This window comes from Pan troglodytes, chromosome 23, assembly GCF_028858775.2.
Source record: "Pan troglodytes isolate AG18354 chromosome 23, NHGRI_mPanTro3-v2.0_pri, whole genome shotgun sequence".
Classification (NCBI taxonomy): Eukaryota; Metazoa; Chordata; class Mammalia; order Primates; family Hominidae; genus Pan; species Pan troglodytes.
In genome coordinates, this window is record NC_086016.1 from 35,851,910 (window position 1) to 35,874,700 (window position 22,791).

The 22,791-nt window shown below is 45.1% G+C and overlaps 1 protein-coding gene and 1 long non-coding RNA gene across 13 annotated transcripts in view; one reads left to right on the forward strand and one right to left on the reverse strand.

Annotated features, from left to right (window-relative positions):
* LARGE1 (LARGE xylosyl- and glucuronyltransferase 1) overlaps window positions 1–22,791 on the reverse strand; it is an 851,853-nt gene that overhangs the window by 684,993 nt on the left and 144,069 nt on the right. For 11 of the 12 annotated variants that reach the window (XR_010156081.1, XR_010156082.1, XM_063808040.1 and 8 more), the window contains one exon: window positions 4,571–4,758. Coding sequence is in view for 9 of the 12 variants with exons in the window: in XM_063808040.1 (XP_063664110.1) it covers window positions 4,571–4,676 (106 nt within the window). In the remaining 3 variants the exon portion in view is untranslated. Of the gene's footprint in view, window positions 1–4,570; window positions 4,759–22,791 lie in introns of those variants that run through there. The other variant, XM_054675919.1, reaches the window with a different exon arrangement.
* LOC104003753 (uncharacterized) overlaps window positions 1–22,791 on the forward strand; it is a 59,042-nt gene that overhangs the window by 31,769 nt on the left and 4,482 nt on the right. The window lies entirely within an intron of this gene.

Below are 22,791 nucleotides of genomic sequence, written 5' to 3' on the forward strand. Positions count from 1 at the left end.
ATCACAAACGAGGAGTGGCAGAGCCAGGGCCACAGCAGTGGTGAAAGATGGGAAACAACTGACGCAGCTACAAGGCCGAGCTTAGACTCAACAGGAGGTGGCAACCGAGACACGGAGTGAATGAAGGGAGACAAGGATTACTCCCAAGTTTAGGGCCTGAACGGCGTAGAGCTGGGAATGCTGACTGAGATGTTAGAGAAAGAAAGGTGGACTGGGAAAGAAATAAAGCAAGGAGTTGGGTTTAAGAACTAAGGGGTTAACGCACTAACAAAAACACCACCTGATGAGCGTCCTTCACCAGAGGTCACTGGGCCTTCAAAAGGTGTCTCAAGGAATGGGAATCTCATCTCTTTCCCAGATGGTGAACTCCATGCCTGACAACTGAGTCGCTGAAACAGGTGTTCTTTCTTACAGGGAGACAATGCCTGCCTCCCCATAACATTTATGCATTGATCCTGCTTCCATGCTCAGGAGCAAATCACAGTAAGCCTAAGCCGACTCCCTCTTAGTGTCATAATTCCCCTTAATCGGGGAAGATTCTGGTCATTTTCAGTTCACTTACATCAGACGTTAGAATCAGAAGCTTGTAGGTAGAATGTCGGCACCCTGCTAAGTGCACTCCACAACTTCATTTCACGTCGGAAGAAACGAAGGCCTAGCATGAAGAGCAAGTGTGCCCCAGATTACCCAGCTCCTCTGGCTGAGCTGATTTGAGATCCTGAGACAGCTGACCCCCTCCAGGGCTCTCTCAATATATCATGCTGCGGCGTGTAATCCAACTCCAAAACCCTATGCTGAGAGCAGCCACATCTCGGAGGGAGTTCTTGGCTCTGCTCTCAGGAGATCCATTGATATTAAACAGAGTCAAAAAATAAATAAACCCACATAAAGTATGAATAGTATTTCCATGAATACAGGCAGCAACTCTGCCCCTTATTTATGGCTTCACCTGCCACGAAACCAAAAACTCAAGGGTGTCAATAAATGGATTGTAACGTTGTTGTGATGTTTAATTACAAAGAAAATAATGTCTCTGTGGGCCCTTTGGGAAATGCACTGTTGTCTGCGGCAACTGGCAGGGAGCTTCATGGAGGCATTGCCTTTGTGTTCTGATAAATACTCAGACTTTCCCAGAGCCTCAGGATCTCTGGGTCAGGCAGGGTCAGATGGGTCACCTTGTGTAACTGCCCGTCTCGCTCAGCTCCCTCCCACGATACTGGACTTGTGTTTCTGCATCTTTCATGCCAGGTATTTCACTGCCTCCTGGGCAGCTCATTCCAGCTCTGGTCAGCATGATCCTCATTATGAGGAGCTTGACATCTGGCTCCTAGCCACGTCCCTCCATAGGTTTGTGGCCACCAGAGCAATCCCAATCTTTCTTTCAGGCGACAGCCCTTTGTCTGTTTGCTGAAGCTGAGCATGTACACCCTGAGCCTCTGCTTCTCCAAGGTAAACATCCTCAATTCTTCCCACCATTTCTTACATAACCAGATTTGAACAGGCACTGTCACTCACCTGGATTTTCCTAAGCATGCTGCCTCATCTAGATTGTCCTTACAGCATACAGTCCACAAATACAAATGCGGCAGCCCGAATGCACACTAACTGACATTCAGTAACAGAAATCTGTTGCCTTTGTCATCCTAGCTAAAATACTGCGTTAACATGCCCACATCACCCAGCCCCTACTAAATGCAGCTCGTGATTTGGTCCCAAGTGTGGGGTTAATTCTAAAGGATCATGTTGATAGATACAGCACCTACACCTAGTCTGTCATGTTGCCTCAAAGTATTTTCATGATCTTTCCAGTTTCCCATAATCTATCTGCCAGTCTGGTGAAATTGCTCAAAGTTAGTGATCACAGTCACTCCACTGGCCACGATGGTTCTAAGCTGCCTTCAAATTGACCATCAACACATCTAACCATAAACACAGACAGTTATGAATTCTCCATAATCCAGATCAACTTCTAATCTTTTCTCTTTGGGAAACCATGCCATTTGCCTTTGGTGGCCATCCCAGTCACCCAATCTCACCCAACGTGTTTTAAGCAACTCTCCATCATCCTGTGACCAGAAATAGGCACAGGGCTTAAAGTTAACAAAAAAGTACCAGCCTCCCTCGCTACCCTCCCATAACCGCAGTGACTGGTTTCAGGAGGAGTTACCACAGGCAATTCAATCAGAGGCAATATTAGCGAATTAGCAAAAGGAAAAAATCCTCTTTCTACTGGGGTTGGTGAGGACAGGATGCAAGCCTGAAACTTCCTCTATGTAGATAAAGTCACCCTGAGAAAAACCAAGGCAGAGAAAAATAGAACAAAGGGATAGAGGGAGACCTAGCTATAAGCCCCTGGATCCAACTCTGCCTGAAGCCTGACCTACCTCTGAACTTACAAATCCTATTAACTATCAAATTCCCTTTTCACCAAAAATCAATTTGGGTTGGCTTTCTGCCAAAGAGTGCAAATCAAAATTCTACAACTTTCCTCACCCAGATTGTGTGACACCCTGTCAAATCCCTGACCAAAGTTCAATCACTCATTGAGGCCCCGATCTATAGCATGGTACTGCAGTTAAAAATTCAAGCTCTTGAGTCCAATCCAGGCTCCATCTTGACCGCCTTTGGGGCCATGAGCAGATCACTGAAGCTTATCTGCCTCATCCCCCCCATCTGTAAAATAGGTGTATTAAACGCACCTGGCACAAAGAATCATTGTGAAGAAAGAGTAAACATATGTAGAAGTCCTTATAACAATACCTGGCCTGTAGAAATACTCAAAATACTAGTTGTACTCTCGTCATCACTGTGATGACAAAATCACAGTGTCTGTCATCACTGTCATTGTTATACCATTATTATTATTAGCAGCTTAGTTAAAAGTCGATGTTCTACTTATTAAACCTATACTAGCACGGGTGGTACCTCTGATTGCTTTTATAAAAAGGGCTTTTCCATGATCTCTGGGAGAATGTTTCCTTACATCAAGACCAACATCACCTCCCCTTCCTCTCTCTAGTCTCTTTTCCGAAAACTTCCCATCCACTGCCATGGCATAATTGGCTCTATCTACCTGCTTAGATGAAGGTTCTGACTGCTCCAGGGATGCACCTGAAGGGTGGGAACAGGGATAGGGGTGTGTCACCCGGCCTCGGCACTGGGCTGAGCATCCTGAGCCCTCCCTGCTAGACAGGCACACAGTTTCACCTTGTTTATATTCAGTCTAGCTAACTCAAGGCAAATCTCAGAAAGTGAAGTGGAGATCCTAATTAAAAGGTAGCCTTGAGCTGCCAATAAAATTATGCATAAAGGAAACGTTTAAAAACACAGTTGTGACTTCCTTGAGACAGATTTTCATTTGAGATCTTCCTTCTGAAATTCAAGTGTGGGGGTAAATAAAAATAAAGTCAGCTCTTCACCACTGCCGTTCCCTCTCTCTCTGAAGCCTAGAAAACCATCTTCACAGGCAAAACATTGCACTGTATTTGAAACGGCTGGCTAGAAAAATGGTGAGTCTTGCTGTTCCCACTGATTTCTGGAAAGTAGCAGGGATCATCATTTGTTTTTATTTGTTTGGGGAGAGCAAATCCTTTGTTGCCTCCCTGCGCTCGGCCCCTCATGTAACTGATCATCTTTCATCCCCAGCCCAGGTCTGACAGCTCCAACAAACCTCTCCCACAGCACCCTGCCTTCCTCCATCACAACGCGCATCGCAACGTGCCGCGATCATATCTTAGCCTATCTGTCTCCTCCACTATCCTGTGAATCTCCAGATCTGTTATCTCCATATTCTCAGCACCAAGTTTAGTGCAGGCATCCAATAATAACAACAACACAGCCAGGCGCAGTGGCTCACGCTTGTAATCCCAGCACTTTTGGAGGCCAAGGTGGGCAGATCACAAGGTCAAGAGATCGAGACCATCCTGGCCAACATGGTGAAACCCCATCTCTACGAAAAATAGAAGAATTAGCAGAGTGTGGTGGCGGGTGCCTGTAGTCCTAGCTACTTGGGAGGTTGAGGCAGGAGAATCACTTGAACCCGGGAGGCAGGGGTTGCAGTGAGCCACAATCGCGCCACTGCACTCCAGCCTGGTAACAGAGCGAGACTCCGTCTCAAAACCAAAACAAAACAAAACAAAAAAACCAGACAAACAAACAAAAAACAACACCACCACCACCACCACCACCACCACCACGATGTTGAATGGGTGAATAAATGAATGAAAAGATGGACCAACTCTTGAAACATATGGCTCCATGAATAGCTCAGTAATTTCTCCAGGGCCCAACCTTTTCTCCCATTATCGACAAAGTAATTGACTTGATTTGACATTTCTGTACCCACCACACTCCCACTGCATCAAGGTATGCCTTATTTTGCTTGTTTTTCCCTTTTTCTCCTCACACTGTTGACTGCTGCCAACTACCTGTGTGATTCTAGACAAGTCACTTCCCATGACTGGAAATACATATTCCTATTAGATGGCTTTGAGTTTCTTTTCTAGGGTTCTATGACAGCTAATGTTCCCTTTCTTCCCTCCTTCCCTCTCACTTTGGCTTCCATTCTTACCTTCGAAGCTCCCAGAAAACAGGTAAATCCAGGTGATGGCTGGGATGCAGAGAAGACTCAATGAGGCAGCCAAGAATTTCCGTCTCCCCCTGCAGATTCCCAGCATCCTCTCAGAAGTGGCAATCCCTAATCCCAGCGCCGTTTCTCTGTCCGGAGCATGAAGTCCTCGGCCTCCCTCATAATACTCTCTGAAAGGAAGAGCAAAGAGGAAGGCCTGAGTTCTTAGCACTGGAGATGGGTGTAAGTTATGGAAGAGAAATATCTCATAGATCCTGAAAGGGGTTCAACTGATCTAGGCTTCCTGCTAACCTTTCATCCCAAGAGATGATGCTGCCGTCTCGCAGTCTTCAAAACTGAGACAATAAATAAATAAGTAAATAACAAAAATTGTAAGCTCTCTCTCTCACACACACACAAACACGCACACACACATACACACGCACAATTTATAGTATAGGTTAACTTCGAGACCTGAACTAACATACTTAAAGGAGCATTTAGTTAGCACCTGTTATGTACCACGTATGAACCATGTGCTGTGTTTCAAAAGAAGACTAGAATAGGCTGGGCGCAGTGGCTCACGCCTGTAATCTCAGCATTTTGGGAGGCCGAGACGAGTGGATAACTTGAGATCAGGAGTTCAAGACCAGCTGGCCAACATGGTGAAACCCCGTCTGTACTAAAAGCACAAAAATTAGCAGGGTATGGTGGCACGCCTGCAATCCCAGCTACATGGGAGGCTGAGGCACGAGAATAACTTGAACCTGGGAGGCGGAGGTTGCAGTGAGCTGAGATGGCGCCACTGCACTCCAGCCTGGGAGACAGAGCGAGATTCTATCTCAAAAAAAAAAAAAAAGACTAGACCAGAGGATGGATTCAAAAAGTGTAGTCTAATGAAAGAGACCAACAGAAAAGATCTATAACAACCCCAAGCTGAGATGTGCATGGACCACTCTGGAAGGGCAGATAAAGGTGCTGACTGCCCTGTGTGTGGTCAGGATGGCAGAACAGTTCCAGCATTCTGGGCAGAGGAGACTGAGAAAGGCAATGGTATCGACTAAAGAGCACATGCCAAGGCAAGGAGATGGGAGAGGCCACCACCTCCATCTGCATGGGACTGTACCCTAGTCACAACTGAAAGCCTAAACACACTCACTAGGGACTGTCTTCATAGCTTCCACCCTCAATATGGAAGAAGAGGTCCAGAGAATCACAGAAACCATTAAAACATGCAGAGAAGGGAATAAGAACAAACGGACAGCCTGGGGAGGGCATATCCTCAGACCACGGCAGAAGACTGGCCGTGATGTGTCAACGGAAGAGGGAGCAGGTTGGTGCAGACAAAGTGGATGGCCCATGATCTTTCACCTGATTATTTGACCAGGGAATCATGAAACCTACAAAGGAGTTAAAAAACCAATGGACCCTAAGACCTCATCTCTACCCACCTCCTGACATAGGTGTCACGCTGACTATAAGTGGAAAGAAAGATAAACCCACATGGTGCTTCCCTAACAGAGCGGAACTCACCCATTGCACACAGCTATAAAAAGCTTCAGATTCCCAAGGAACAGATGTCTATAAAACAGCTGGCTTGGTTCTCCCCTTCCATATTCCCAAATGCATCCTTCCCTCTTGGGTAACCCTTATACCGCCATGACAGTGGTCTGGTTGGACTGACTCCTTTCCCCACCAGCCTTAGCATTTCCAGAAGACAGATACCCACCCCATCAGATCCACCTTGCATTCTTTAAAACTTAGCATATTGCCTGTCAGCTGCAGGTGCCTGATAACTGTCTGTTAAATGAATACATGGAATCAGATTCTATCCAAAGGCCACCCTCTCAAGCTTCAGGAGTTTATGTTCAGTGAGTTGCCAATAATAAACACCTAATGGAGCCGATCACAACTGTCAATGCTGAGCCTGCTTCTGCAACCAATCTGACACGATTTTCTAAATGGAATTCTTTTGGAACAGATAAAAGATCACGGGGCTAGAGGGTGTAGAGTAGAAAGTAAAACTGAAAAAAGCAAAATCCTTTTGAACAGAGAATGTTGACTTGAAAAAAAGTCCCCTCTAGGGAATGTTCAGTCTAAAGCATGGAAAACAAACCCTACGTACACATTCCACCAGTCACAGAGAATGAGAACCACCAAGACCCGTGAATCTCTTAGGAGAAGGAAGTGCAGAAAAAGAGGGCTGTGCAGTTAGATAGATGTGGGTTCAAGCCCAGATGCTGCACTTGACTGGCTGTGACCTTGACAAGTCCCCTGTCTCTGGATAAGCTTCCTTATTCATCTATAAATTAAGATGATACCCCTTATCTTGGAGGGTTGCTTTGAGGCTCAAATGAGAGAGCCTTTGATGAAGTGCTTATCAAAGATAATTTAAGTACATTTCAGGGGCAATCCTTCCTTCCTGGAGGGCAGAAAAGCAGCCTTAATTAGTTTGCTTTTTTTTTTTTTGGAGACAGAGACTCACTCTGTCGCCAGGCTAGAGTATAGTGGTGCGATCTCGGCTCACTGCAACCTCCGCCTCCCATGTTCAAGGGATTCTCCTGCCTCAGCCTCCCGAGTAGCACACGCCACCATGTCCAGCTAGTTTTTGTATTTTCAGTAGAGATGGGGTTTCACCATCTTGGCCAAGATGGTCTCAATCTCTCGACCTTGTGATCCACCCACCTCGGCCTCCCAAAGTGCGGGGATTACAGGCGTGAGCCACCGCACCTGGCCCTTAATGAGGTTTTCATCTCTCTCTACTCCCACACTTCCCCCACAGGATTGGGTAGAAAACAGATTCCAACAAATAGGTATTGCCCAATATGCCAGATAGGTGATTTAAACCTGAAGGATCCACCTACTCAATTCTCCTTCCAGAGTTACTGTTCTCCCTAGGGATCTGTGAGGGCCTGGTTCAGGACCCCCCACAGATACCAAAATCCACAGATGGCTCAAGTCCCTCATACAAATGGGCATAGTATTTGCATATAACCTACACCTATCCTCCTATATATTTTACTCAAAATCATCTCTAGATTACTTATAATACCTAATGCAGGCCGGGTATTACAGGTGGCTCATGCCTGTAATCCCAGCACTTTGGGAGGCTGAGGTGGGTGGATAACCTGAGGTCAGGAGTTTGAGACCAGCCTGGCCAACATGACGAAACCCTGTCTCTACTAAAAATACAAGAATTAGCTGGGTGTGGTGGCATGTGCCTGTAATCCCAGCTACTTGGGAGGCTGAGGCAGGAAAATCACTTGAACCTGGGAGGCGGAGGTTACAGTGAGCAAGATTGTGCCACTGCACTCCAGCCTGGGCAACAGAGCAAGACTCCATCTCAAAATGGTAATAATAAACTTTTTAAAAACTTAACCAAAAAATACCGAAGGCAATGTGAATGCTACATAAATAGTTATACCGTATTGTTTAGAGAATGACAAAAAAGTCTGCACGTGTTCAGTACAGTTGCAACCATCCATTTTTTTTCCTGAAGACTTTCAATCACAGTTGGTTGAATCTGTGAATGTGGAACCCTCAGATATGAAGGGCTGACTGTATCACAACATTAAAATCACAATTTTTGTTTTCACAGTTTACTTACAGCAATAAGTCAAGGCAACTAGCAGTAAGTAGCACTTATATGTCAAGCACTTTTCTATATTTTTTTCACATATAGCTTCTTATGTAATTCTCAAAATAACCTATGAGATAAACACTATTTCCAGTCCCCACTGTACAGATGAGAAAATTAAGGCCTAGAGAGATTAATTAACTGGCCAAGGATTATACACTACTAGTAAGAGGCAAAAACACCTCAGGCTCTGCTCTCCCTCAGCAATTGATCCTAAGAACTCTTGCCAGAGGGTGTTTTTCCTTTTACTTTAACCTAAATCCTTCATATTGAATATTATGATTATTTCTTTCTCAGGGTGAAATATATCATAACTGTTAACTCTCATTCCAGAAAAAAGTACAATAGAAAGGCAATAAAAAGCTATAGACAAGGGCTGGGTGCAGTGGCTCACACCTGTAATCCCAGCACTTTGGCAGGCTGAGGCGGGCGGATCACCTGAGGTCAGGAGTTCGAAACCCGCCTAGCCAACATAGTGAAACCCGGTCTCTACTAAAAATACAAAAAATTAGCTGGGCATGGTGGTGGGCGCCTGTAATCCCAGCTACTTGGGAGGCTGAGGCAGGAGAATCGTTTGAACCTGGGAGGCAGAGGTTGCAGTGAGCCAAGATCATGCCATTGCACTCCAGCCTGGGCAACAAGAGCAAAACTCCATCTCACACACACACACAAAAAAGCTATAGACAAATTTAAACTTTTAAAGGAAGGGAGGAGGATAGGAACTGAACTCATTTGGCATTAATAATATTCAAATAACACTGGGAAAAAAACTCTTTAATAAGATACTTACTTTCCTCTTTTCCTCTCTCTATCTGCAGAAGTTAATATCAACACATACAATTTGTAGAAAGTTTTAAAACAGAATCTATGGTGGTTCCCCTTTTATGATAACACGGGCATCTGAAATTAAACCCAGCAGGTAAAAAATATTCCTTCATGAATTTCACTTTTAAATGACACCTCTGTGTACTAAAAACACATTTTTAAGAAAACTCTCAATCTATATCAGAAGTTACTCCAGGAAGTCAACACAGAAATCAACACAAGAAGAACGGAAGGAAGAAACAGGAGGTGGGCTGGAAATTACATCACGAACATGTGCAAATGTTGGCGAATTAACTGGGAAAACCAGCCTCTAATCTGCTGTCTCCCTACTGCTCCCTGGTGTGAGGGAGGCCTCCCCACCTGTTAACCCAGGTGTCTAAGAGTCATCCCTAAACACCTCTCCCTCAACTCCAAGATCCAACTCTTTGGCCAAGCTGGTCAACTCCTCCTCCTAAACACGTACTCCATCTGTCGTCTCCCATCTGTCTTAACCAATGAAATTTACATTTATGAAGAACATTGTATGAACCCAAAAAAATCACCATGATCTGTTTGTTTTTGTTTGAGACACGGTTTCTCTCTTGTGGCACAGGCTGAAGTGCAATGCCGTGATCTTGGCTCACTGCAACCTCCGCCTCCTGGGTTCACGCATTCTCCTGCCTCAGCCTCCCGAATAGCTGGGATTACAGGCGCCAGGCACCACGTCCAGCTATTTTTTTGTATTTTTAGTAGATACAGGGTTTCACCATGTTAGCCAGGCTGGTCTCAAACTCCTGACCTCAGGTGATCCACCTGCCTCGGCCTCCCAAAGTGCTGCGATTACAAGCATGAGCCACCATGCCTGGCTGATCTGTTAAGCTACAAACACAGGATTCAAAGCTAAATGTATTATATAATGTGATCACAAGTATCCTTCAGTCCAAAGCAATAAATTTTATATATGTGTACAAATAACCTATATACCTATATAAGAAAAAAAGGCTTAAATGTTGTAAATTATCTTTTGGTATAGAATATGACTAATTTCAACATATTTATATATATATACTTCCTGAAATTTTATACAAGGAGCCTGCATTGCTTTTACAATTTAAAAGTTATCTAAAAATTGGCCAGGCACAGTGGCTCACACCTGTAATCTCAGCACTTTGGGAGGCCGAGGCAGGTGGATCACCTGACATCAGGCGTTCAAGACCAGCCTGGGCAACATGGTGAAATCCTGTCTCTACTAAAAAATAAAAATAAAAAAAATCAGCTGCACGCGGTGGTGCATGCCTGTAATCCCAGCTACTGGAGAGGCTGAGGCAGGAGAATTGCTTGAACCGGGGAGGCAGAGGTTACAATTAGCTGAGATCTCGCCACTGCACTCCAGCCTGGGCGACACAGCGAGACTCCATCTCATAAATAAATGTTATTTAAAAGTTTTGATCTCTATGTCTTAATTATATTGCTTGCAATTCAAAATACCTCAGCACAGACAGTATAAAATATATATGCATATATATGCATGTATATATATGTGTATATATATATAAGCTTTAATATATATACATATATATTATATATATATAAGCTTTAATTTACAAGCTCAGTGCAGTGAGTTAACATCTCTCGTGTCCTAATTGGGAATACACCCTCCAGGGATGGCTAGTTACCATTTGAGAGACTCCAGTCAGAAGCCTACATTCCAAGCGTGTGCTCCAGCTATCTCTCATCAGCACCAGAGGCTGTCTTTTAATTAGCATCATGGATGTTAGAAATAATTTTTCATGGGTGTTCAAGATGTGTGGATTGTCTAGAAATACTGCACATGAAGAAGGAATAAAAATCTAAGAAAAAAATATATACACACATATACACACAAACACACATATATATGGGGAAAAAAATGGCTCAAACCCTTCAGAATTGCTTAGGATCCCAAACTGATCCTAGGTGCATATAACAGTGGGAGGATTTGGACCACTGATTCTAACTAGAAGATTGCCTGAATCCTGCCACTCACACATTGTCACTCGTCTTCAGTGAACCTTTCTTACAAGGTGCTGTCCCAGCACCTAAAGAGAAAGAGCTGGACATCACCAAGGTTTTGTTATAAAACAGGTCCTATAGGCCGGGCGTGGTGGCTGACGCCTGTAATCCCAACACTTTGGGAGGCCGAGGCAGGCGAATCATGAGGTCAGGAGATCGAGACCATCCTGGCTAACACAGTGAAACCCCATCCCAACCAAAAATACAAAAACTTAGCCAGGCGTGGTGGCAGCTGTCTGTAATCCCAGCTACTCAGGAGGCTGAGGCAAGAGAATGGCATGAACCCAGGAGGCGGAGCTTGCAGTGAGCGGAGATTGTGCCGCCTGGGCGACAGAGCGAGACTCTGTCCCACTCCAAAAAAAAAAAAACCAGGTCCTATGGCAGATGGACTATTGAAAGATGTTAGCTTTATTATCATTATTTGTATTACTGTCATTATTATTTTCCTACTGCACACCTTTACCCAAGCCACACTCCAATGCACGCGTGCACACGCACGCACACACACACAGTCTCCCGCCCTGCCTACTGTATCCTAGATGTCTTTCCTCCTCTCTGGGACGTCAGTAGAATCAAGTCTTCACTGCTTCTATGGGACTGCTCTGTCAAGTCTAGTCCCAGAGGCTCTCCCTTTTTGCTTCTCAACTCCAACAGGAGTCAGCAGCACACTCCTAATCACTTAATTATCTTCTAATCATTTCCTGTGCATTACTTGATCTCTCTTCATTGGACTAAAACCCCTTCTGGGCAAAGGATCTAGGTCTTCCAGGGTTAGTTTTAAGCCTCTCCCTGCGACCAGCATCTAAGACCAAGGAATGTTTACACTAACCCACCTCTACTCAAAGGGTGGTTCTTGAACCAACAGCCATCAGCATCAGCTGATCTTTTCAGATATGCAGAATCTCAGGCCTCACCCTAGCCCCACTGAATCAGAACTGGCATTTTAACAAGATCTCAGGTGATTCATATATACACGAATGTTTGAGAAGCCTGTACTAAAGCACTTAGTAAATAACTGGTTAATAAACAGAGCTGGCCACCCCTTCTCCTCTCTGCTCCTCACTTCACCAGGGCAGGAATCCGCCAGTGCAGTAGGGCAAACTGTTCACATCCTAGACTTCCTTGATTGCAAATTTGTTACAACAGCTTTCTAAGAGATGAAAGCAGAGTTTCTCAACACGTGCCTTTTTCTAACTAAACAAAAACATCTACGGACTAGGGTCGGCTCTGATGATGTGCCCGACTTTTCATCAAAAACTTCCCCCACAAGTGAATACTGACTGAAGAGCACCAGCACCACTCACTTCATTACACCCACCTTACCAAATGGAAAACTGAGACTAAGAGAGGCTAAAGACACTGACTTAGTGGTTGGAAATCCTGGCACGCAAATTCTCGTATTGTTTCCTTTACGGTCTATCTCCCCTATCAGACCATCAGTGTCACAAGGGCAGGGACTTGTTCATTTTGCCCACTGCTGCCTTGTTCATTACTAGCACAGTATCTAGCATATAGACAAGAAGCTAATCAATAAATATTTATTGAATGGATCAATGACTGTCTCCATCACAGCAGCAGTCTCACTGGATATTCATTATCATACGAACTACTCCAATCACACGATACCCCTCAGCCCACCCTTCCCCTCCAAGCCCATCTATGGAATGCTGTGGAACTTACACTATGAGATCAGAAAACTCCTCTTTATGTTCAACCTCCTTCCTCTCACGTCATTCTGCCTCTTGCTTTTATGTGAAAGTAGAGCTGTCCTCTAAATCACTGCTTCCCCTAAAAGAAAGATCTGTTCCCCTCTTGCAAAGCATGTACCCAACTAAGGGAAAAGAAATGGGCCTCTGTCCTTCTGGCTTCCAGCTGTCTCTCCTGGATCCTCCTGCCACTCTCTCTAATGAAGACCCCTGTTCCACTGTGGCTCACTATCGTCCTCCCTGTCCTTGGCAACTACTGGTCACAGCTCTCATTCTTTTTTTTAAGCCAACAGGTTACAGTAATTTACTTCACATAAGAACAGCGTATTTCAGCCCTACGATTTCCATTTAATATCAACAAAAATAATCTGTATGGAAAACCCAGAAGCAATCATAGAACATAATATGCAAAGTGTGCAAATGTACTTTAAAATGCAAGTTATTCTACAGCATTAGCAAGGTAGAATGTCATAGATATTAAGGAATCCATCTCATTGTAGCTAATAATCTTTTTGCATGTATAGCCAATGCAAATGTACAAATTACAAGTTAGTGTTGATATTAAAATGTGTAACTCATCCTCAGATCATTTGTTTGAAGATACTAAAATAATGTCATGTTTATATTTCATTATTTATGAAAGTCATCAGCTCATTTCTAAAGCTTCATAAAGCATTGCACTGATAACGTATGTGTAGCCAGGAGAAACTGTTCCCTGAACCTAAAAGGTGAAAGACATGCCAGGTGCAGTGGCTCACGCCTATAATCCCAACATTTGGGAGGGCAAAGGGGGAAGAATTGCTTGAGGCCAGGAGTTCAAGACCAGCCTGGGCAACATAGAGAGACCTACCAACTCTAAAAAAATGTAAAGACTTTAGCTGGGCATGGTGGCATCTGCCTGTAGTCACAGCTACTCCGGAGGCTGAGGGAGGATGATCACTTGAGCAAAGGGTTTGAGGCTGCAGTGAACTAAAAATCACACCACTGCACTCCAGCCTGGGCAACAGAGTGAGACCCTATCTCTAAAAAATAGAAAATAAAAAAGCAAAAAAGGTGAAAGGCAATATCCTATATTGCTACTGCAGATCAAAAAAAAATTATATGTGTATGTGTGTGTGTGTGTGTGTGTGTACATACAATCCCCCACATCACACCAAGAAACTGCCCATAATCCAAACGGGAGGTCATTTACTCCTCCCATTCTTGATAACTGTAATCTCCGCGTGACCATTCTCACATTCTTCCTCCTCTCCACTCACTTCCATGATGAAAATGCCCACCCAAAATATCTGCCACTTCACATGAACCAGGTTCACATTCTAGGCCTTGTCATCACCCAAAGGAGCACAACCTGCATGGTTTAAAATGTCAATATCCCGCACAGTCCCCCCCACAATCTCCCACAATCCCGTTGCCAGCCCTCCAAGGCTACAATTGCATAGATTCTTTACTGTCATCATGATCCCCAATCCACTGCCCTTTTTTATCATACTCTCTATCCAGGTCTAGTTTTTTTTTTTTTTTTTTTTTTGTATTCTCTCTTGTTCAGCGTAGATGCTGCCACGGTTCGTTACTATAATCCCCTTCTGTAAGTACTCGCCCCTCCCTTAGCCCTTTTTGTTTCAGACTGCAGTAGCCTGGGAAAATCCAACGCTTCAGATGAATGCAACCCTCCTTGCTCTTCACAGCTTTATGTGTGAAGCCAAATGGGGTAGGAAATCACACTCTCAGGCTGGCAGATATGTTTCAGTTAATCATTTCTGATTTCAAATAGGCACTCAACTGCTCAGAAATGCTACTGCCTTTCTCTAGTAAACTCACTTCTCCAACCTCTGAAATACTTATTTCATACATTTTTTTCCTCAAACCTCTTCCTTCCTGAATGATAAATTTTAGGGGTATTCCAGGATTCAATGTGGGATCCACACTTTCTTTCTCTCCCTAGGTGAAAACCCCCATGCCAACAGCTTGCAAAACAATCTCCTGGCTGATGACTCCCATATTCCTCCCTGTAGCTCTGGCCTCTCTTCTTAGCTCCAGGTCCATGTGTACAATGACCTTCTTCCTATATACCCACTGGATAAACCCACAGGCATCTCAGCCCTCAACTCCTGATTTCCTCCTCCAAACCTGCTCCAGAAAGGGCAACATCATTTACTCCATTGCTCAAGCCACATATATGGGAGCCATTCTCAGTTCCTCACTCAAACAGCTCATCTTGGGCAATCCACGCATTCTCCAATTCAGGCAAATTTCTGCTATTCCACGCCTCGCATACATCGTCCTCTCTCCATTTCTCCTGCCAGTATACGAATCGAAGCTACCATCGCCCCATGCCCGTGGCTTCTGCATTAGCAGCCTCATTCAAACTCCACTTGAAATTACTCAGTGTTGGCCAGGCGCGGTGGCTCACACCTGTAATCCCAGCACTTTGGGAGGCCAAGGCAGGTGGATCATGAGGTCGGGAGATCGATATCATCCTGGCTAACACGTTGAAACCCCATCTCTACTAAAAATACAAAAAATTAGCCAGGTGTGGTGGCGGGCACCTGTGGTCCCAGCTACTCAGGAAGCTGAGGCAGGAGAATGGTGTGAACGCAGGAGGCAGAGCCTGTAGTGAGCCGAGATCACGCCACTACACTCCAGCCTGGGAAATAGAGTGAGACTCTGCCTCAAAAAAAAAAAAAAAAAAAAAAGGAAATTACTCAGTGTCTCTCATCAACTCTTAAATCCAAACTCTTTGCTCCACCTAGAAGCACCTGACTTGACCTCGATCTCTCCGACCTTGTCTCTGGCCACTCTCTCTGCTCTACTCCAGCCACACTGACCCCTTCACTTCTGGAACATGCCTCAGGGTCTTTGCAAGTGTGCTCCCTGTGCCTGAAATGCTTATGTTGGGCTCTTTGCTGGACTGCATCCTTATCCCTCTAGACTGGATCTTGAATGCTGTCAACTCAGAGAACTCTTCCCAGACAATCCTATGCCTCAGCAGCCCCCTCCCCAACTTTGTCTATCCCCATGCTGCGGTCGTTTTCTTCATAGTACTCATCAAATTTCTAAATTAAACAATTATTTGATTGATTACTTGCTTAATCGCTGCTGCGCCCACTAGATTTTAATCTCTACTTGGGCATAAACCATGACTACTTTATATTCAAGGTATATCCAGATGCATGGGAAGCATTCAGTGAGTATCTGCTGAATGAATGAATGAATGAATGAACGAATGTGCCATCATCAGGCGGCCTGCAGTCACTCTCGTACTGCTCCAATAAACCCTTTTAAAACAAAGGTCCAGCAACTAGCTGTCTGACTGTACAACATCTGTAACATGAGAAATGGAATCCACACAGCATCCCACACAGGTCCCTGAGGCAATGGGGTACTGCCCCTCAGACACCCTCTCGTACATGTGAGGTCATTTGCAAAGTTCACTTTGGTAACTTTCTCTCCTTCTCCCTGCTCCATGGGAATGACCACACAGGAAGCAACTGGTGCCTCCCTCCGGGTCTGGGGCCACGCGAGCATCTCTGTGGAATTTCCTCCCTGAAGGTGATCCTCTGGCTTGTCAAACTGGCACTTCCTAATGGCACTTGGCCTTGGAGGCACTATTAAAAATTCATCATGTGGACTCTAATTTAAAAGCCGCATGCAATATGCTCTCAAACAAACATTGAAAACTTCGAGTTCACTATGTTGAAAGGACCACAAGGGTCCACTCCTGCCAACTCAGTTTGTCTTGATCCTGCTGTGAAGTCAAATTCTCTGGCTGCAGAGAAACATCTACATTTGCCTTCAGAACCACTGTGGTGTCACTGATCGGGGCAGTGGCCCCCCTGAGGCATCCAACACAGTTCTCAACCACCCATTTTCATACAGCTCTGCAGTCAAGACACACTAGTTGTCACCTGAATTGTGCCCATCTTGTCTCTGTTATATAACAAGCAAACTCCAAGGCACAGTCTGCATTTCACATGGGCCTCACAGCATTTACAAAGCTCTGGGAGTCAGGAAACCTGGCCTCAAGCATCAGCTCTGCAGATACAAGCTGCAGGAGCCTGGCAACTGATTTGTTATCCTGGAGCCTCCCGTCATTTTTCTGGGAAAGCCCATGGCAATATCAGGCACTCGTGGTTGTTGCAAGGATTTCAAGAGAACAAATGAAATCCAAAATACGATTATCAAACAACAATATGAGATGCTATGTAGTATCAATAGGACTAAAATAAATTGACTGACTATAGCTGTTCGACCAATCAAAATCTAAGGACAGTACAGACACTACTGTTTGTTTGCTTTGATAACCACAAATCATGTGTGAGGTGGGGAAGATGTGCTCTGATTCTGCCTCAAGGCTGTGTATCTTGGAAAAGGAAGAACTACCGAAAAAGGAAAGAATACTCTTACATCTACCAGAAGGGCGGGGTGGGGGTGGGGGGGCGGATGGAAAAAAACTCCTCCAAACACATTATTCAATATGCTACTGCTCTTCTTGAAGGCACCATATCCATTTTTCAAAAGAGACTACCCCTGTGAAACAAATTATGTCTCAAAATTTAGCACCAGAAAATCACTCTCTCATGAAGAATCAATAGGCTTCCTTGGATAAGACAATGGCCACTCTTACAAAACTTACCTTATTCTCCATAGTTGACTTAAAAAAACGGTTAAAAAAAATAGGAGGCATTAATCTTTTTCTTTCTTTCTTTCTTTTTTTGAGACGGAGTCTTGCTCTGTGGCCCAGGCTGGAGTGCAGGGGCGCGATCTCGGTTCACTGAAAGCCCCACCTCCCGGGTTGAAGCAATTCTCCTGACTCAGCCTCCCGAGTAGCTGGGATTACAGGCACGTGCCACCACACCCAGCTAATTTTTGTATTTTTAGTAGAGATGGGGTTTCACCATGTTGGCCAGGCTGGTCTTGAACTCCTGACCTCAGGTGATCCGTCCCCCTTGGCCTCCCAAAGTGCTGGGATTACAGGTGTCAGCCACTATGCCCAGCCAGACATTAATCTTAATATTTTATTTAACCTAGTATGCTTAATATATTAGCATGTTAACATGTAATCAATATAAAGCATTACTAATGAGGCGCTTTAGTTCTTTTTCTCATCTCGGTCTTCAAATACAGAGTGCATCTTATCATTGACAGCACATCTCAGTTTGAAGTAGCCACGCTTCAGGTGCTTAAGAGCCACATGGGCTAGTGGCCACGGTGCTGGACTGTGCAGGTTTCAGTATTTTCTAAACCTTTACATCAGACTGAGAATGGAGTTGAGGCAGACAGCCCAGGAAGCTTTGCCGTAATACAGGCTGGATAAATAGCAGCAGGAGTTAGTGGCAGCAGAACTATAGAGAACCGGATTTAACTGGATGTGACAGTGCTTAGGAAAGAAGAAAACATTTATTGGGCAACTAGGATACCCAGGTACCATACTGACACTTTCACATGGCCTTAATTCACTCAGCTTTTACAATCCATCTGTGCGACTCCACTTAACAGAAAAGGGCACTGAGGTTCAAAGAGGTTAAGTGGCTTAGGTCCCACAGCTGTAGGAGAGGCACTGGGAATAACCCCAAGATTTCCAGCTTCAAATTGAATGTGCTTCTCTCAATTTGGTAGCAAAGGCCTCCAAAATCGGATCCCTGTCGACCTCACCTTTCCAGCTTCATACCCTGGCATGGTCCAAATCACACCTTCTAATCCAGGAACACCACATGGGCAAAGCTGCTATGTGGCCTCACACTTCTCTGCCTTTCCACCTGCTGCCTCTTTTAACTGCTAGACTTTCCCACACCAACTCTGCTTTTCCCCATGGGGAGCCTCTAAGTCAGTGGTTCTCAATAGGGGGTAATTTACCCCCAGGAGACATTTGGCAATGTGAAGACAATTTTGATTATTAAGACTGGGGGGTTGGCAGGGCTCAGTGGCTCATGCCTGTAATCCCAGCACTTTGGGAGGCTGAGGTGGGTGGATAACCTGAGGTCAGGAGCTCGAGACCAGCCTGGCCAACACGGTGAAACCCCCATCTCTACTAAAAAATACAAAAATTAGCTGGTATGGTGGCGCGTGCCTGTAATCCCAGCTACTGGGGAGGCTGAGGCAGGAGAATCACTTGAACCCAGGAGGTGGAGGTTGCAGGGAGCCGAGATCGCGCCACTGCACTCCAGCCTGGGTGACAGATCAAGTCACTGTCTTAAAAAAAAAAAAAAACAAAGAGGAGGGTGGGATGCTACCAGCATCGGGTGGGTCAAGGTCAGGAATGCTAATAAACATCTTACAAGGCACAGGACAGTCCCACAACAAAGAAGGATTATGCCCTAAATGACAATAAGGCTGAGACTGAGAAACCCTGGTTTAAGGCAAGCACTTCTTCAGAGAGGACCTTTCCCTCACTGAAAGGTTCCAAGGATGTTTCAACCAAGCACATGCACAAAAGATGACCTGCAAATTCACTGTGGTCATCTTTATCTTTTCCTCCAGAGTCATCTCCCTTGGCTTGGGGAAGTGAAGTGCACTGATCTGCATCCCAATGAGTTTTCTTAATTTCCACCCTTTGTATTGTTGCACACAATCTGGATTGTGCTTTAAAAGGGCAGGAACTCAAGTTTAATTGAGCCACAGGCAGGCAGGTGGTGTGGATATTACTTCTAGCATAGAGATCTCTCTGGGGTGACACAGGTACAGAAGCAAATGGGAGGAAAGAATCGAGAAGTAACCAAAATTTTCCACTTACAATATTAACCTCTTTCAACAATGCATTGCCAAAGAGATCTTTAATGCAAATTTATCTTTCCTGAGGATATACATTCTTCCCGGGGTCAGACTACAGCTTCAGGAAGGCTGATTTTTATGTTTTTCTTCTGAATGTTAAATCAGCCCTTAATCACATCCATGGGACTACCTATGAAGCCCTGCCTTGGAGTATTTCGATCTTTGTTCTTCTGATTTTCATTCTGGAAACGGACGACATAAGCAGGCAGGCCTTACATTTTCATTCTGCTTAAGCAAATACACATAAGCATTTCACAAGGACCAATACTGGGAAATGCACTCTGGCATTCCTTAGTGTTGAAGGGTCCTGACTTGTCTAACGTGCAGTGTATTGTTCTTCCAAGTTCCAAGGCCTAGGGAGATTTCATACAAATATCTCTGGTGCCAAATGATACAGGGAAGACAGCTATTGCTTTACCTTTTCTCTACCCTTTGCCATTCACTACAGTCCACAAGGCACATACTGACTGGGGTACATGCTAGGCCAGGTCCCGGGCTGGAGAATGGGGATGCAGAGGTGGTCAGGACATGGGCCCCTGCTCTCGAGGGGCCTCAAGAGGGTGTACAGGACAGTCAGGCAGACACAAACACCACAAACATGAACATAAGTCGGGAGCCAGGGACACATGATTCTCAGGAAAAAATGAGCTGAGCCAGAAGATGGCACGATTTCAAAAGAGTGAGAAGGAGAGAGAAGTCATTCCCGGCAGAAAGAACCCTTAGAAAAAATGAATGGCTGGAACCACACAGTGTGGCAACCAACCGCTCCTTCCAGAAGAAAAGGTACAGAGAACACTCAGATAATGGGACTGGGACAGGACTTGAATGCTCAGTGAAGGAGAATTTGAACTTCCTTCCACAGCCCCTAGGAAGCCACTCGAGATTTCCCAGCAGGAATGATGGGATCTGTGCTTAAGACAATCAATGGCCAGGTGTTGTGTCTCACACCTGTAATCCCAGCACTTCGGGAGGCTGAGATTGGATGATCCCTTGAGCCTAGGAGTTCAAGACCAGCCTGGGCTACAACATGAGACCTCATCTCTACAAAAAAAGCATTTTTTAAATTAGCCAGGTGTGGTGCCACATGCCTGCAGTCCCAGCTACTTGAGAGGCCAAGGTGGAAGGATCTCTTGAGCCCAGGAGGTCAAGGCTGCAGTGAGCCATGATGGTACCACTGCACTCCAGTCTGGGCAACAGAGAGGGAGGGAGGGGAAGGAGGAGGGGGAGGGGAAGGGGAAGGGGAAGCGGAAGGGGAAGGGAAGGCAGGTGAAGGGAGGGAGGAAGGAAGGACTAATGACCTTGAGGCCGAGCACAAGAAGGGCTTGTTTAGGTGGAGGCCCAAAGGCCAATGTGAAACTTTCTTCTGGGATGCCCTGCTGGGGGCCCTCCCAACAGTCATGCCCCTGTTTTGGGGGGCTTTCCTTGTTAACACATTGCAGATTCAGTCACACAGGGTAACACTATGCTGAGGAGTGGCGCCTGTAGCTGCAGGGGATAAACCATGACTGGTCTCATGCTTTAGAGCAACATCTCCTTTGCCCGGAATTGGTTCAGGGATGACCTGTGACACAGTCCTAGTTATGAGGTGCAATGAAAGGAGAAGTCATCAAAGGGTCACCAAAGCCACCACAGGAGGAAAAGAGTCAGGAAAGAAATTCTTTTAGACAGATGGAAACGTGAGTTGCCTCAGGTCACAGAAAAAGTCTCTATAAGGATAAAGCACAGGGACTCTTGATTCCAAGAACCTTGAATTGTACCCCGTGTGATGGTTTCCAACAGCAATGCCCTTTAACCCTTGTTTCAAGGTACCCCCTGATTTGAGCCACATAAATATCCTTGTAGTGAGATGGGCTTTTTCTTTTTATTGCAGCAAAATACACATAACATAAAATTAACCACTTTAACAAGTACAATTCATGGCATTTAGTACATTCACGATGTTGAGCAACCACTCCTTTATCTAATTCTAAAACATTTCCATCAATCTGAAAGAAAACCAGTCACCTCCCATTTTCCCTTACTCCTCGTCCCTGGCAACCAGCATCTGCTTTCTGCCTCTATAGAGTTAGCAGCTCTGTATATTCCATGTATGTGGGATCATTCAACACATGGCCTTTTGGGTCTGGTTCCTCTCACTCAGCACCATGTACCCAAGGTTTATCCATGTTGTAGCGCATGTCAGCGCAGTATCCTTTTTTTTTTTTGGAGAAAGAGTCTCGCTCTGTCGCCCAGACTGGAGTGCAGTGGCGCAATCTCGGCTCACTGCACCCTCCGCCTCCTGAGTTCAAGCAATTCTCCCGCCTCAGCCTCCCCAGTAGCTGGGATTACAGGCGCCTGCCACCACACCCAGCTGATTTCTGTATTTTTAGTAGAGATAGGGTTTCCCCATGTTGGCCAGGCTGGTCTCGAACTCTCGACCTCAGGTGATCCACCCGCCTTGGCCTCCCAAAGTGCTGGGATTACCAGCGTGAGCCACCGCACCCAGCCTAGCATCCTGTTTTACAGCTGATTAATAGTCCATTGCACGGATAGGCCACATTTTGTTTATCCATTCATCAGGTGATGTTATATTTGGTATGCTTTTACTTTGGGCCACCGTGAATAGTTTTGCTACAAACATTTGCGCGTAAGTACTTGTTTGAGATGAATGCCTTTTCTTAAGTTTACCTAAATCTCTTCGCTCTGCATACATGGGATTTATCTTTGTTATTATTAATGATTCTAAATTTCTAGAATCTAGCACATAAGGTTCTAGAACCACACAAGGAAGGGTGGTTATTTCATTATATATGTCTGGCTCTACGGTGGGTGCTTAATCCACCCCAAACTCCTAATATTTGTCTATCATTATTCCGCTCATTATTGTACACATCAGACAACCACAGCTCAGGGTAGGTTAAATAATATGCCATACATTACACACAATAGTACAGAGTGGAACCAGGAAGTACCTAGCTTGTAATCTGGCACCCAGCAGCTCTACAGTGAGAAGTAATCAAGTTCCTAGCGACAGTTTGATCATTTTAAAACAAAAGGCCAGGCGTGGTAGCTCATGCCTGTAATCTCAGGACTCTGGGAGGCGGAGGTGGGTGGATCACCAGAGGTCAAGAGTTGGAGACCAGCCTGTCCAACATAGTGAAACCCCATCTCTACTAAAAATACAAAAATAGCCAGATGTGGAGGTGTGGTGGCGTGTGCTGTAATCCCAGTTACTTGGGAAGCTGAGGCAGCAGAATCACTTGAACCCGGGAGGC